Consider the following 17,848-nt stretch of genomic DNA (forward strand, 5'->3'; position numbering starts at 1 on the left):
AGCTACTGGAATTACCCATCGATTGTTGTTTCGGTTTTTGATAGCTCTTGGGGACTCCCGAGGAACGTCGATTTTCTTTTTGAGACCCCGACTGTTTGGATTTTGTGTCTGGTCTATACATCGAATTATCGTTATATCCTCCGTAATTTAGCTGTCTACCTTGTTGACCGGAAAATTCTCTACGATTTCTTTGCTCTAGTTCCTCGACTTGAGCAGTAGAAGTTCCTCGACCTTGGAAGCGCTCCGATCTTTGAGCGTAAATATGAGCATTAATTGCATCGAATTTCTTTCCATATTCTCTCATTGCAGATATGGTGTCCACTTTAGCAGCAAGCATGGAGTTTTTACAGTCATCTCTTGTATTTCGGAACAGGACGTCGAACTTTTTCTTTTCATCCCACTGACACGACATGTGACGAAAAAGACGGACCACATCGAGATAAAAGTCCTGAAACTTTTCTCTCGGCCCCTGTTTACGTGCGTTCAGCATACGCTCGTATTGGTAATCTATATCAACGGGTAGGAATTCGTTTTTCAATTCGCAGACTAAGTTTTCCCACGTACCGAGTTCGTTGTTCCCATTAATTTCCATGAACCATGAACGAGCCCTTCGTGTAAATAAGTAGTGTGCAGAAGCAAACAGCTCTGTGCTTGAATATCCTTCCGACCTTGCATTAAACTCTACTTCCTTTAAGAACTCGTTCAATTTTCGCCCGTTATCCATCCCATCGTAGCGCACAGACCACTTGTGAATGGGCAGATGATGTTCTCTTCTAGAACGACCAAATGCTTCCTCCCCCAGCTGGTTTGCGCTAGCGTGGGAGGATTTCGGCCTTAACTTGTCCTCAAAACTTTCCAATGAGCTACATCTACCTTTAAGCCATTCACAAAAATCTTGAGTTGGTTGAGGTGTTTGAGCAATCTTGTTTAAACGAGGCGGAACCTGGTTATTAATTATTCGCGTGCTATTCGATGATTTAATAGGTGCATTTATCGTGTTATTTTTCGGCTCCTGTTTAGTTTCTAAAGCCTCAATGCGCTGTAAAAGCTGGCTAACCACAACTTTAAGTCGTTCATTTTCTGCTGCTAATTGAATTAAAGTATTATCTCTAGATATATTCATCATTTCTTGCTCCTCTTGTTCATCTTTCTCCTCTTCATATTCTCTTTCCGTACCTTCCTCTTCAATTTCCTCCAAAATTTCCTGTCGTTCAACTAATTGATTATTTTCATTTTGATCTGCGTTTCCTATTTCTCTGTCAATTTCTATTTCGAGTTCCTTCTGAAAACTTTCATTAATTAAGCTGAGTTCTGTTTGTCTTATTTCAGCAAATGGCGATACTATTGAATAAAATTTCACGAGTAATCTCAGGCACTCAACTGCGATTTTTGTTAATTGATTCAAATTTTCATCTTTTTTAATGTGATGCTTAATACGTTCCATTCGGAAAAAAATATGAACAAGGCGGGATTTAAAAAGTTGGTCTGGAACTTTTTTTGCCTTTGACCCTTCCAAAATATCTTTTATTATTAGCAGTTGTTCATTGCACCAAGTTAGTTCCTCCTCAATTGTTTTACAACATGGAGAATAATCTGTTTTCATTTCATTCATTTCAGACCTCAGCAAACCTCGTAGCAAACGTTCCCGGCTGGACCTAGAATCATTTCGATTAAATGCCTCTCGAACGTGTAATTCATGATGGAGTTCATCATCCGAAAGGTGACCCGTGTTCAAAGTTGAGTATATTTTTTTTAATTGCATTAAATCCATAATGACAAAATTTAAACTAGTATGAACGAGAAAAGAAATTGATTTTTAAAATTTAAGTATCTCTAAAATTCACACGTTGACTAAGTTTAAATAAATAGCACAAGAAAAGAAAATTAAACAATAAGATTACACACACCTAATCTATTAATTTCAAAAAATTGGTAAATGTTTAATGTTAAATTTAAGTTGAAATAAATCAATTTTTTTTCTTGTGTTTTTATTTAAAATATCACATCACTCCACAACCCACAGAGATATTTTTTCCACGTGTAGTCAATTTGATCGAAGCTTTGAATTTATGCCCTACTATATCAATCGGTTTATCAAATTAATTAAGACTTAGAATTGATTCCCAAAATCTTTTAAGCGATATTGTGCTTCAAACTTCCTTGGACATCAGAACCCTTTTATTGAATAGTGAATTTTTAAAAAGCAGTGCAAGTATGGTGTAAATTGCCATCAAAATAGCAAAAATTGAATTGAGAAGGCTTGGATGTTTTCCCAGAGACGTACGCAAGATGCTAGTTACTCTCTGCAATATGTTACGGTAAGACCATAGAACGTTGGGCGCCAAATATGTAAGAACCGTCTTACCACTTCCGCCGGCGTCTCAGAGACTCCCTTTTTTTTGGCCTCAGGGCGGCACGCTTATCCTCAAAACAAATCACAGGGAATATCAAATTACATGCAAAGAAAACTCCCAAAATAACTGCGCTTCTCATAAACGATATATTACCAAACTTTTGCACTGCTGAACCTCCCACTTTACTTATGGCTATGATCTGACCTGGAGGGCATAGCCCTTGCTGGTAATGCTGGTTGGTGGTACCACCGTCGACTTCCGTCCGCTCGAACCTTCCGGTAGACTTCCTCGGGTGGTCCTGGGTCTAAAACGTTTTCCTTCGACTCCCGTGGTAGTTATGTGACAGCCCAAAAACGTGACTGCTTGTCCCGAGCTCAATATGGCGACGGAGCTGGATTGCTGACAACCGGTTGAGGTCGCGCTGGTTAAGGACTATAAGCCAAAGACAAAAGGGTCCTTTTGTAAGGACAAACGCTTGTTAGGGTAAGTTTTCTGGGCGAGGGCAACGATGAGTTTTCGAATCACGGCTTACCTGGCGTCCTCTAGCAACACTTTCAATCGCTCTTCTTTTTAATTTGGTTTATGCGGTAACACCTGCACTAGGGTTTTGAGATGTGTGCACTTTGGTGATTTTTTGAAGAGTGGACGAGGATCAGCCAGTATACTCTGACCGGCCTTGAACCGATCGTTCGGGTCGTTGCCCTCGTCTTCGCGCCTTAACGAGTTAGTGGGCGTCGTGATCCAGGCGTCGCTACCACGGGCGTCGCTACCAAGAGTTGGATTGATGGCCATCTGGTGGTGAAGTTCTCAAGCTCGAACAGTCTGGCAGCTGTGTTTGGCAGTAGGTGGCTAGGACTGGTGAAGGCTTTGGAAGAGAAAACTAAACATGCAAATGACACTCACTGCGATATTGAAAAACTACATTTAACGCGACCATTCGGTGAAACCTCGTTGGAAGTGTCATCTGGCGCTTACATGTTTCGCGTGCAACGAAATAATTACTGTTGAAGTAATGTAGCAGTTCAATTGCCGGACCCTGTAGTATCTGCGGAAGCAGATCCATCCTTTCGGAGGCGTATTTATAAGATGTATTGGCGTAGCGGTGAAATTTCACGAACTTCCCATCTTAAAAACTTGATATCTCCGAAACGGTTCATATTGTTTTGAGTGAATGAGTGATTCTTATGTAAAATTTCACGCTGAATCCATTGGCGCCATCAAATCGAAAATAAAAGTGGGAGCATTTTGAGATAATCGCATTTAAAGTTTTAAAATGCAAAATTTACTAGTTTGGCAACATTGCCGAAAATTTCCTACCACTTCATTTTATAGCTTATAATATAATCTTTATGGGAATGGTCTTATCTTATCTGTAGCTGTTTTTGAGATATTGAAAAAACAAAAACAGGTTTTTTGGCAAAAATTGCCAAATTTTCGAAAAAGGGGAGGCTGCCATTTGAGGGAGGGTGGTCCGATTCCCCCAAAACTTTGGATTTTTCTTATTAACGTTATAATAAGTCATCCTACTGATTTTGAGTGAAATAGAAGAGGGTCGTTGCATTTTCATGGTCACTTGGTATAAAATGACCCCTATATATTACCTAACTTGCAAAAGTTATCAAATGTTTAGGGATAGACGAAGGTTTTGAAATAGAATTCAAGTTACGAATGGTTGAAGTTGTTGTGAAAGTATAATTTCAATCATGATGTTGATATGGTTCGGTGATATTTTTAAAATTTTTAAGCGATGTGGATAGGGTCTTACTTTCTTTCTGAGGTTATCCAAACTCTTCAATATTAAAACTAGAGTTTGCTTGAACGTTCTTCATACCAATGATATGTAATCACCATCACCCGATCGGAAAACATTGAAAAATATATGATGGAACTTACAGATAATGTATCAAATACCGTACAATTTTGATAATTTAAAAATTGTAATTGAGGCGCATCGGATCAGAGGAGTGCAAGTGCAGTTTCGAGTGTAGTGTAGTTTCGAGAAAACGCGCTTCAAAGTTGTGAAGGTGCTCGATTTTTCATAGATTTATCGAATACGAACAGTTTTAATTTAATGGAAAGAGTGTTCAAAAAAAATTATAAAAAATTCAATGTACATTGAAACATGAAGAATCGTTAGGTATACTTAACTTAAAATTGATGATTTTTGACTTGCACCCCTCTGATCCTGAGGGCCTCAATTGTATTCGTTTTTTTTCACTGACGGTAACCTTTTTTCTAAAATTATATGAGTCCCTTAAAGCCTAAGGAGAAAAGTGCAAATTATCGATTTTGGGTAAAAAATGACAAATGATTCTTCATGTTTCAAATTATATTTGGTGTTTTTTTCAGATTTTTTATATTCGGATACTTTTACGTTTGACAGAAAATTGCAAATGTTCAAAAAATGTATGGAAAATGGCCAAACACAACAATCCAAAAACGTGTTTTCTCTAAAAAAGTTTTTAACACATTTATTTCTTTGGCTTTTATCATTTCAAAGAATTTTCAGATCTTTGTTTTGAATTTAGCTAGTGTTGATTCAGATTTATGTATTTATCCAAATGATACATGAAGAATAAGACCAAACGTTCAGCTTTAGAACATGGCTTTTCCAAAATGAGCTTCGCGGCCACAAAAAGTTAGGGCCATGGTTTGGTCACCCATGATTTAAACGATTTTAAATATTAAAACTATTTTGATTTCATGTTAATTGAATCAGCAATTGTTGTCTATAGAACATGAATTTAATTCTGATGCATATGATATAATGGTATGACTCTTTGCGGACATTTGTTAAAAAGAAAGTGGGAAGATTTACATACAATTTTATAACCCAATACGCTTAGAAACCATTTTTCTATCATGTACAAATGTACTTAACTGAAGATGTATCAAGCGCCTTTAAATGTTTACAACAACAACAAACAGATTGCTAGACCAAAAAGCAAGTCGTGGAAGATGGGAGTTATTTCACCTTTTGAATTGTTGATTTTATTAAATTAAAAAATTACTTGATTTATAGATTATCTGCAATCCTATAGAATGAATTTTTGTTGCATACAAGCTTTCGTGAAATTTATTCCAATTGGTTATCTTTTCACATTTTTTTACTATCGACTTGATGTTGAACGAATTGTGAGGCTCGTTCTGGAGTCTACCGGAGAACCGGCGCGTCGTCCCGGATTCCCTTTGTCCGTTCGACGTCTCTTCGGTTTCTCGCAGTGCGGCGAAAGTGCACAACCGTTCTGGCGCACAACAGACGAGAGAACTGACGATCCGACTTTGCGTGTGGCGAATGCCCATTAAGAGGGCCATAGACTACACAAATGGCTTGAGCAAATTCGATGATTCCACGACGATTGTTTGATTCTACACTTGCCCCCACACGATACAAACATATTTCACGCAAGCACAAACTATTGCTGGCGGAAACAGCAACAGCAACAACAAAAATCCTCTCCACCCCGGCTGGGGCTGAGTAAATGGCCTGAGTTTTGTACAAGCAGCAGCATGCACCATGCTACAGAGGGTAGTTTGTACAAAATATTTTGATCACCCTACACGATGCAAATCGTATTCACAGCGACAGAATTTCGTCGAATTTCATCGCATTTGTACTAATATGGAGTCTGTGGTCCGCTTTAGAGCGAGAAAGATTTCAATCATGACAGGTCTAAAGCGGGCCATAGACTACACAACATTTGTACAAATGCGATGAAATTCGAGGACATTCTGTCGCTGTAAACACGATTTGTATCGTGTATGGCACTGCTGGAATGAGCGCGCTTATGGTCTGAGTAAAATCGGTTCGGATCGAAATATTTTGTACAAACCACCCTCAAATCCAAGCCATTCACTAAGCCCCAGCCGGGGTGGTGAAGGTTTTTGTTGTTGCTTTTGCTGTTTTCGCCAGCAATCGTTTGTGTTCACGTGAAATATATTTTTTTTTATCGTGTGAGGGCAAGCATAGATCAAGCAATCGTCGTGGAATCATCAAATTTGCACACGCCTTTTTGTTAGTCTATGGCCCGCTTAACAATGCTAACAAATAGTTGTGCCAGTTGCATTGGTTGACTTTATTATACAATTGCCATGATTTTTTCTCTTACATCTCACCCCCACAACTCGCTATGGATGGGTCGAACACATGAGAATGCGTCCGACTGGGCTCATTTCAATTTTACTTTGTTTCAATGAAATTAGCCGAAATGCCAATGTAGATTAAAATTAATATTATTATTCTGATGGAGGACAAGGCAAAAGCAGTAAGAAGAAAGCGTGAATGTTAACGAATAACATCAATAATCCAGAGGTAGAAGCCTATTGGAGACAACAAACAAGGAAAAATGGATGCATACACGAATATTCCTCTGGTATTCTTATGTGTTGTCCAGGGAAGCAAATCGAGCAAAACTGATAATGATAACTGGTTTATCACTTGCATAACAGGTCGGTCATTTCAACTCAAATTTTAGATTTTTCGGATCGATTCTCTAGCCTTGAAAGGTTATGTTTGATCCGTCCATTCGATCTTTTTTGGTTTTAATTTTTATTTATTTCGGAGACTTTCAAGTTCAGTTTCGTGCATAATTTTTACATCTGCACCATCCGAAACACTGGTTTTCATTATTGGTGCTACCGACTTAAGATAACGTTTTATACCTTTATTCTTTTGAGGAAAACCTGAACTTTCATGTGCTTTTATCGCATGTTTAAGTGATCGAAAGTTCCCTAAAACGGTTGATTGAAAGCTTACTCAGCCATAAATTAAGCTCTCTTGCCATTTACTCAGCTGAAGATTTAAGTTCTTATCAAATTTTCCAAGTTTCATAGTCAAAGATCGGTTCGAAACCACAATAAAATGTATTACTAGAAAATTACAGCGTTCATTTAATATCTACCAAAATCCTTCATTCATCAAATTCATATTCTAATATTGGCTCTACTCATCATGAAAATTATACTTTAGAAATATTTGGATGTTGAATAGAACTTGAGCTTTCAAGATGATACTGAACACGTTACCTATGTACCATGCCTTATGGCTGAATTGATGGCATTAAGAACACCAACGTAAATAAAAATCTGTAGTCTTTTCAAAATAAGCATTTCACCAAATGACCAAACTTAAATATCAAGACTAATTTCTATCTAACGCCCTTATAATTTTAACTCTAAAGTATGTTGTATGGAAAAATGCATGTTTTTATTCTGTTTTTGATATGTCACAAACACTGAAAGTCATGAAAAGTTAAACATTCTTATGTTGAGTTTGAAAACAAATATTTTCTATTGCTCAGACATTTGTTATTTAAATGTATGAGCTTTCCTGTCGTTTATTACTATTTATTCCTCTTTAACCAACATTTAGAAGGACGATCTGGCAAAAATCGATCCTTTTTGCTTGGATTTTCCAGTGGATCGATCTTAGAACCATTCAGTAGAATCGATTTTGGGTATCGATCTTTTCTAGAAGTTCGAACAATCGCATCCCAATGACGATCAAGATAACACCGATCGCCAAACACTTCGGATCGTAGGAGTAGACCGTTAAATTTTCGGAAGATGAACTTTTCGCTGCTTTTACAGTACTTAAACAGCATTGACTGGGATGCAGTTTTCGGCAACGCATCAGTAGACGTTATGACTGAAACTTTCTGCAATTTGATTGGTACTTGGTTGAATTCGCATGTTCCCAGGTGTTCGTTACATCGAAAAGGTTTACGACAGCGCGCCATCTGTTTGTGGATAACACCTGTTCGAGAATTCATCGTACCCCTCGTCCGTCAACGCTCGATCAACGAAAGAAAAGAGAAACGCAAAATACCGAAAAACTTGCTGCACTTCCGCCAAAGAGATTATAAAAGGAAGAAGGTGACAGCCCGAATTTCCTCTTTGCTTTGATTGGCCAGCGAGACATCAACAATCATCAGTTGTTTACTTTTGGATCAAGTGTATCATTATAAGTTAAATTGTGTAAGAAAAGTTAGTAATTTAAAGAACATTGAAGTTTTGGATTAATAAATAAGTAGTACCGAAGAGAATAAAGTGAAAATTAATTAAAAACTGGACTTACCTGTGAATGCGCTACCTAGAAAGAAAGTTTAAAAAGAAATTACTTACCTGGACTCTGGAACGTGTACCTGTGGAAGAAACTATACTTACCTGGGAATCTGGAACGTGATTGAATCTAAAGTGAGTGCATTAATCTACTGCTACCTGCTCTTGCTATCGACATATGGTCCTTCGAGCCGGATGCACGTCGAAACTCCGTGCATTAATCATCTGAACGCCGTCATCCTCACCTGGCAAGAATCACGTGTCTGGAACCGAGCAATTTCTATCATCTGCACGAGTCCTCAAGGCGATCCTGCTGTTATTCTAATTTACAAGGCATAGAATTGCCTTAAAAAGGTAATTACCATTCCAACCCCTTTACTTTTCCACGTTTTGTGCTACCTGGTCGCTTTTTGCAGCCCACGATGTCCAACGATCGTCGTCTTAAAAACCTAAGGACCCGGCACAGGAGTTTGCTGGCATCCTTCTCTAACATCCGGGCATTCGTTGAAACCTACGATGAAGAACAACACGAATGTCAAGTTGCTGGTCGTCTAGAGCACCTGGTGTCGTTGTGGAATGATTTCAACGGAGTGCAAACGGAGTTAGAAACTCTGGATGAAGCTGAGATCGACAACCATCTGAAGCAACGCATCGAGTTTGAATCTTCATTTTTCGAAGTCAAGGGATTTCTGTTATCGAAAAATAAACATTCTCCGTCGACGCCAGCATCGTCATCCTCTCATTCTGCGCCTCATAGCCCTGCTTGGTCGTCACATGTAAGACTACCCGACGTGAAACTTCCGGTCTTCAGCGGTAGCATCGACAGTTGGCTCAATTTTCATGACTTGTTCGTCTCGCTGGTCCACTCTTCTCACGAACTGTCTAATATACAAAAATTCTATTACCTCCGCTCTTCGCTAAGTGGAGAAGCCTTGAAGCTGATCCAAACAATCAACATCAGCGCAAACAACTACATCGTCGCTTGGACCCTTTTGGTTGAGCACTATCAGAAGCCTGCACGGTTGAAGCAATCGTATGTGGATTCCTTGTTCGAGTTTTCTACTTTGAAGCGTGAATCATCTACGGAACTGCGTTTTCTTGTCGAAAGGTTTGAAGCAAATGTGAAAGTCCTTAAGCAACTGGGGGAGAAAACGCAATTTTGGGACATCCTTTTGATAAGAATGCTTAGCATCAGACTCGACCCGACTACGAGACGTGACTGGGAAGAACACTCATCGACTCTATCGACAGTTACTTTCCACGACCTCACTGAATTCATCCAGCGACGTGCCAGTGTCCTTGAAGCCCTTTCGAAAAACGTAGAACCAGTATCGAACAATGTCATCAAGAAATCTCCTACGCGCTTGATCGCCAGCCATCGAGCAAATCAATCCAATTTCCGAAAGTGTGTAGTTTGTTCCGACCATCATCCGCTATATTTATGCTCGACCTTTTCAAAACTTAGTCTCGAAGAGAAAGAGAGGGAAGTTCGCCAACACCAGCTGTGTCGAAACTGCCTTAGAAAGGGCCACCAGGTTAAGGATTGTTCTTCAACAAGTGCCTGCAGATACTGCCGTAACCGTCACCACTCGCAACTTTGTTCCACTGGAATCTCCAAGACTTCCGACACAACGAAGCAACGACAACCAACTACTTCTTCGAACCCACAGCCGTCAGTGTCACTCCCTGCTGCTTCTATCGAGGCTCCATGTTTCACAACCTCCAAAAACAACCGCAAAACTATCCTCCTGGCAACTGCATTACTCAGCCTCGTCGATGACAACGGAACAGAGCACGTAGCCCGTGCACTTCTCGACTCCGGAAGTGAATCTTGTTTCATCACGCAATCTTTCTCTCAGCTCATCAAGGTCCATCGCCAAAAGCTGAACTGTCCCATCGTCGGAATTGGCCAGTCCACAACGCAAGCTCGCTTCAAAATTCGTTCTTCTATTCGCTCACGTGTGTGCCAGTACTCCACCACATTAGACTTTCTTGTGTTGCCGAAGGTTACTATAGATCTCCCATCAACCGAAATAAATGCATCATCGTTGAAGATTCCACCTGGAATAGAGCTTGCCGATCCGTCCTTCCACAAAACCAGTCGAATCGATATGATTTTAGGAGCAGAAATCTTTTTTGAGCTGTTCGAAACCTCCGGAAGAATCAATCTTGGTGATGGCCAACCAACGCTCATCAATTCTGTCTTCGATTGGGTGGTCTCGGGTGAGTGCGAACAACTTCCACCAACCCGACCTATTGTGGCAAATCTTGCAACGATCAGTGACCTCAACAATCTCATGGAGCGTTTTTGGTCAATTGAAGACGACAGCTCCTCGCCAAGCTACTCCGTCGAAGAAGCAGCTTGCGAAACTCACTTCCAGCAGAACGTCAGGCGCACTCCAGAAGGCCGATACTGCGTCCGTTTACCCGTCAAGAATAACGTCCTCGATAATCTCAGCGACAATCGCCGAACCGCTCTGCGACGCTTCCACATGCTCGAGAACAAGCTCAACCGCGACGAGGGTCTTAAGCAACAATACGACAGCTTCATGAAGGAGTACGAATCACTGGGCCACATGCAGAAGGTATTCGACTACGAGCAACCACCCACACCTTGCTATCATTTACCCCATCACGCTGTTATCCGTGAAGACAGCACCACGACGAAAGTACGCGTTGTCTTTGACGCATCATGCAAAACTCCCAGTGGCCCTTCCCTAAACAACGCTCTAATGGTCGGACCCATCGTACAGCAAGACCTACGCTCTATTATCATGCGCTCCAGAATCCGGCCGATCATGCTGCTAGCTGATATCAAGCAGATGTACAGACAAATTCTCGTCGACGAAGGTGACACCCCCTTGCAGCGAATAGTGTGGCGAACCTCACCCGAGGCACCAATGCAGACCTACGAACTGAAGACCGTGACGTATGGGACAGCGAGCGCTCCCTACTTGGCTACAAGAGTACTGCAACAGCTGGCAGAGGATGAACATGAGAGGTTCCCCCGAGCAGCGAAAGTTCTCAGAAGGGACTTTTACGTCAACGATCTTTTCTCTGGGGCCGATTCTATCCAAGACGCCATCAATCTCCAAAAACAGCTTGACCAGTTACTTCGCAAGGGATGCTTCGAGCTTCGCAAATGGGCTTCCAACGTAGCTGCTGTTCTTAAGGATGTCTCTCCAGAAAACCGGGCGGTCCAATCTTCTGTCGATCTCGACCGAGATCAGTGCCTGAAAACGCTTGGCTTACACTGGGAGCCAGCACCGGATCACCTACGCTACCGAATCAACCTCCCCGAGTCTCCACCGGAACAACCGTTGACCAAACGCATCGCACTGTCACATATTGCTCGCCTTTTCGATCCCCTCGGACTGCTGGGTCCAGTAGTCACTTCCGCCAAGCTTTTCATGCAAGCCCTGTGGGGCTTGAAAAACGACGACGGTAAATGCTGGGACTGGGACCAAGAACTTCCGTCTGCGGCCACATCCTTTTGGAAATCGTATCACTCCCAACTTATCCTACTTAACGAACTTCGAATAGAACGTTGCATTTTGCATTCAAATCCAACCTCAGTGCAACTTCATATCTTCTCCGACGCTTCTGAGCGTGCATACGGCGCATGCGCTTATGTTCGTTCCACCGATTCTTCAGACCTCGTAAAAGTTGCACTTCTAACAGCTCGATCAAAAGTCGCACCCCTGCATCGTCAAAGTATCCCACGTCTCGAGCTCTGTGGTGCACTTATTGCCGCCGAACTTTACAAGAAAGTCATGCTATCGCTTCAGCTTCAACCAGAAACCTTCTTTTGGGTCGATTCAACGACGGTCCTCCACTGGCTCAAATCTGCTCCATCATCCTGGGTGACCTTCGTAGCGAACCGGGTGTCGAAGATACAACTCGCCACCGAGAATTGCTCCTGGAACCACGTTCCAGGATATGAAAACCCAGCAGACCTTCTATCACGCGGCACGACAGCTGAAACTCTCCTCCAGTCCGACCTGTGGTGGCATGGGCCTGATTGGTTAAAATGCGGCGCAGATAAATGGCCAACTCAACAACACATCAGCCAATACAATTCTGAAGTCCTTCAAGAAGCACGAAAAACACCAATATCTGTCATCACTGCAACTTCTACGGAATCCTTCATCAACGATCTTACTGAGCGGTTTTCCTCATTTCGCCGAATGGTCAACACCATCGCTTACTGTAGGCGATTAAAATTCAAGAAAGCCGATCGTCCTAGCAGCACAATACTGTCTTGTGAGGAAATCGAAGCATCCGAAAATGCACTCATTTCACTTGTCCAACAGCAGGAGTTCAGCAGCGAATGGTCACAGCTACAACAAGGCAAACCTGTCCCAACAAAGTCCCGCCTCAGATGGTTCCATCCGTTTCTGTCTGAATCTCGAGTCATTCGGATTGGGGGCAGGCTCAGTCATGCAACGTTACCCTACAACACCAGACATCAAATCCTGCTACCAGGCACACACCGTTTTTCCAAGCTCCTAGTTCAACATCACCACGCGAAACATCTACACGCTGCACCGCAGCTTCTCATCAGCTTGCTTCGAACCCAGTATTGGATAATAGGGGCCAGGGACTTAACGAAGCGTGTCGTACATGCCTGCGTGATTTGCTTCAGAGCCCGTCCAAAACAACTAGAGCAGTTCATGGGGGACTTACCAGCCAATCGTGTGAACATGGCCCGTCCGTTTGCGATCACCGGCATCGATTATTGGGGACCCATCCAGATCCAACCATCTCATCGTCGTGCTGCTCCTCGGAAAGTCTATGTGTCAGTCTTCGTATGCTTCTGTACGAAAGCTGTCCACATTGAACTTGTCTCTGACCTCACCGCTGCCAAGTTCATACAAGCTTTACAGCGCTTCGTCTCTCGTCGTGGGTTGTGCTCTGAAATCTACAGTGACAACGGTCGTAATTTCGTCGGAGCTGCTAACGAATTACGGCAAATAGTTCGCAGCAAGGAGCACCAAAAAGCGCTGGCGGAGGAATGCACCAACAACGGTATTAGGTGGCACTTTAACCCACCTAAGGCTTCGCACTTTGGTGGTCTATGGGAGGCCGCAATCGCTTCAGCTCAAAAAAACTTTCTTCGTGTCATTGGAAATCACACTCTGCCGTATGACGAGATGGAAACTCTTTTAGCGCAAATTGAGAGTTGCTTAAATTCCCGACCGATATCATCATTAAGTGATGATCCATCCGACTTCGATCCTCTGACACCGGGGCACTTTTTAGTTGGTGGCGCCTTAAAAGCAGTTCCTCAACTAGACCTGTCCTCCATTCCCTACAATCGGCTCAACAATTGGCATCGCACACAAAAGCTCCTACAGGACATTTGGAAGCGCTGGCAACTTGAGTACGTGTCAACTCTCCAGCAGCGTTCGAAATGGTACAAGCCGCCCGTCATCATCCAAAAAGGTTGCCTGGCACTTCTCAAGGATGAAAACACACCGCCGATGAGCTGGAAGCTGGCTCGAATCACCGATCTGCATCCCGGACCAGACGGAATTACAAGAGTCGTATCACTTCGCACATCCAACAGCATCTTTACTCGACCGGTGGCAAAAATCTGCTTGCTACCTATAGAACCACCATCAGCTGGAACAACTTCTCCGCCAACCAGCAACGAAACTCCTGATTCTCCGATGAAATGCAGCAACTAAACACGGGCTAACACAACCTACCTGAAATTAAGAAAATACAAGGCATTTTCTAATATTGGAAAAGGTGAGAACCAGTCCAAATTAGCTAAATTTCATCCTCGCAGGTCTACGCTATGTTTGTTTTATTTTGTTTCAAGCAACATCATCGATTGATTGACGTTCGACATCAAAACAACCCAATTTCATCGACAAATCCGAGGGATAGACCACTGGCCGCAAAAGTTTCATCGACAATCTGTCAGAAATGAACATTTCTGAAGGGGCCAGCATGTTCGTTACATCGAAAAGGTTTACGACAGCGCGCCATCTGTTTGTGGATAACACCTGTTCGAGAATTCATCGTACCCCTCGTCCGTCAACGCTCGATCAACGAAAGAAAAGAGAAACGCAAAATACCGAAAAACTTGCTGCACTTCCGCCAAAGAGATTATAAAAGGAAGAAGGTGACAGCCCGAATTTCCTCTTTGCTTTGATTGGCCAGCGAGACATCAACAATCATCAGTTGTTTACTTTTGGATCAAGTGTATCATTATAAGTTAAATTGTGTAAGAAAAGTTAGTAATTTAAAGAACATTGAAGTTTTGGATTAATAAATAAGTAGTACCGAAGAGAACAAAGTGAAAATTAATTAAAAACTGGACTTACCTGTGAATGCGCTACCTAGAAAGAAAGTTTAAAAAGAAATTACTTACCTGGACTCTGGAACGTGTACCTGTGGAAGAAACTATACTTACCTGGGAATCTGGAACGTGATTGAATCTAAAGTGAGTGCATTAATCTACTGCTACCTGCTCTTGCTATCGACACCAGGTTTAAACGCCCTGTTACACCTGCTTGGAGCACGCGCAGTTTGCAACAACTTCGACGCGAAAAAATGCATGTTTGCGAAGGCTTCGGAAAAATCGAACGGTCGACTCTCAACAACAGTTCAAAGCAGCAAGCACAGCCTACCGCAGACTCAATGCATCACTGTGCAAACACCATGTTCTAGGTGTACTATCTGGTTTACGTAAGAACCCTCGAAGTTTCTGGACTTTCGAAAATTCGAAACGAAACTCGATCTCCCTACCTACCTCAGTTGCTGATTCTCCAGATACGTGTTGCAATTTATTTGCTGAGCATTTTCAGCCGGTCTTCCTGGTCTTCCGAAACTGAGTGCACTGATGCCACGTTTCACGTCCCGGCGGGTTCTATAGAGTTCAACACCTTAGAGATAGATCAAGAGCTCATCGAAATGCCGCAAGGAAACTGAAAAGCTTTTTTGCTCCTGGACCGGATGGAATTCCGGCTGTCACTTACAGTCCATGCATCGAAGCTCTCTCGTTGCCGCTAGCCCAAATCTATAACCGATCATTTCAACAACGTAAATTCCCGGACTATTGGAAAAAATCCTCCATGTTTCCTGTCTTCAAAATTGGCAAACGACGAAATGTGAAGCAATATCGAGGCATTACGAGTTTGTCGGCAGGATCCAAGCTTTTCGAAATTGTTGTAAGTCAAGCCCTCTTACGCGCTTCCTCACATTATGTTGTCGCTGAACACTTCGTTTTGTGAAAAAAAAAACAGGTCGATGCTATATACACCGATATCAAAGCGGCATTAGTTACGATTGATCACTGAATCTTACTCGCTAAACTAGCTAAGCTCGGTATTCATGACAACATGGTCTCTTGATTGAAATTATTCCTCACCCAGTTAGGATTAAATTTGGTGATAGCACATCATTTCCATTTACTAACAGCCGATCTGGCAGTTTTCCATCGATTTGCATTCATCCTGATTCTCCGCACCCTTGGTTTCATGCAAATTAATGAAAAATAGTTTTTTCTTGTCCGTGAGCATAATTTTATCATTAACGTTAAAAGAGATGATAAATTTGAAACGGAATGCACTGCTTACCGAGAGCAAAACTGAAATAGATAAGTGCTGTTCTAGTCTAGTGCGGATGAAAATTTCTCTCACGGGTGTTTTGATCAAAATTTATCGGCAAATAACGATTTTTGGATTCCCTGGTCTTGTCTTTTCGGTTTTATAAAAAAAAATGTGTAGGAATCTTTGCAATGTAAGGTGTATCTCGTGTGATATCATGTATTTTATATCGAGAAAATTTGAGTATCATAACGGTTGTCATTATTTTTCGTTGTGCATTGTTTTTAGATAAAGCTAGCATTTTTTTCCTGTTTCAGATGGGTGCCATCATATTTTTACGTGTCCATGAAGGAAAAGTGGATTTTACCACTGATGCGCCAAGAGATGCTCGGTTTTAGCGACGTAGTGGGTAAGCTCGGGGGCCTATTTGGTCTTCTCATTGGAGCAAGTTTGATCAGTTTCCTGGAAATTGTGTATTTCTGTCTGCTTAAACCATGCTGCCGCTAGAAAAAGTGTAAGTTGAATTAAAATCAATGATTACAGAAGAAGGCTAAATAAATTTTTTTTTAGTTGCAAAAACTAAAAGTGTTAAAAAATCACCGACTTTTAATTCATTTGAGATTGACTTTTTAATTATGATGAAAGTATGAGTCAGTGTGTAATTACTTACATGCTTGAAATTAAGAGGAGTTCATACTATGTATTGTCCTACTGCACACACTGCTTCATCAAAAATGTATCATGCATGTTCAAAGATTTCCACAGTTAATAATTCATGTTTAATAAATTACTGAACGAATGAGAGCATCTTCAATCACGGTATTGAACTAACTTGGTACGGAATTTAAACAACAACCAGTTCAATTGGGGGTGCATTTAAGAGTGTTACTTCAAATAGGATAACGATGGTACATCGTCAAGAATCGAGTTTGTTCCGCAAGCTTTGGATTGAGTATTGTCAGGGATGTTCGATATTGGCTACGCGACACTTGGTAATGGAACGGCTGGGAGTGATCGATCGTGGGTGGTGGATTTTGTGGATTCTTGGCGCCATAATAATGGCTGTTCTAAGTATCATCGGTACACTTCGTGGCTGGCAGACTGAGCCCGTGTTCATCAGTTTTGACCCTAAACTTCAACCTATATGGACGCTTCCATTTCCAGCGGTAACAATTTGTCCTATAATTAAAGCTCAGAAATTTTACATCAATTTGACGGAGACACTCGTCAAAATAACCTACAAATTACCATTAACAAATCGAGAGTAAGTGTATGCTGAAATTCATTCGGAAAAATAAACCTAATGATTAATTCGTTTCCTGAATGGTTTAGGATGCGATATTGCAGAGCTCTGATGCACGTTTGTCCGGTTCTTGCCTTTAATGCTTGGTCCGAAGACAAAGCTACAGAGAATTGTTTCGAAATGCTCGATGAAATTGCTCCCACCTTTGATCAAATTTTTGCCAGTTGCCTCTGGAGAGATTCTTACGAATACTGCGACGACTTGTGGAGAAAAACATTAACCGACGAAGGAATTTGCTACACTTTCAATGCTATATCGGCGGACAAACATTATCGGACAATTAATCCACAACACTATCCTCGAATTTTTGAAAATGCGGACAACTGGACTCTTGAATCTGGGTATAAAAACAAGCTAAGTGCTGAAGATTACCCACTTCGGGCCATTGGTATTGGAATGCAATCAGGCTTACAAGTTTTCCTCAGATCCAAAATTCTAGATAACGATTTTTTTTTGTTTGGTAAACTGAGAAGAAATGAAACTAAAACTTGATGATTTACAATTTTCTCTTATATCTTAGGGACCACGCACGGGGTTCCGTATAGCTATTCACTCGCCAGACGAGGATCCAA

The 17,848-nt window shown here is 41.6% G+C and overlaps 1 protein-coding gene across 1 annotated transcript; it reads left to right on the top strand.

The window, feature by feature from the left end:
- The first annotated feature begins 8,836 nt into the window (after window positions 1–8,836).
- On the top strand, window positions 8,837–14,104 carry LOC129742978 (uncharacterized). Its single transcript, XM_055734922.1, has one exon. The coding sequence runs from the start codon at window positions 8,837–8,839 to the stop codon at window positions 14,102–14,104; it is 5,268 nt and encodes a 1,755-aa protein (XP_055590897.1).
- Window positions 14,105–17,848: the final 3,744 nt, after the last annotated feature.

This window comes from Uranotaenia lowii, chromosome 2 (assembly GCF_029784155.1).
Source record: "Uranotaenia lowii strain MFRU-FL chromosome 2, ASM2978415v1, whole genome shotgun sequence".
NCBI classification, from domain to species: domain Eukaryota; kingdom Metazoa; phylum Arthropoda; class Insecta; order Diptera; family Culicidae; genus Uranotaenia; species Uranotaenia lowii.

What these genes read in the sequence shown, in the direction of transcription:
- LOC129742978 (XM_055734922.1), top strand. Translation starts at nt 8,837, where the DNA reads ATGTCCAACGATCGTCGTCTTAAAAACCTAAGGACCCGGCACAGGAGT.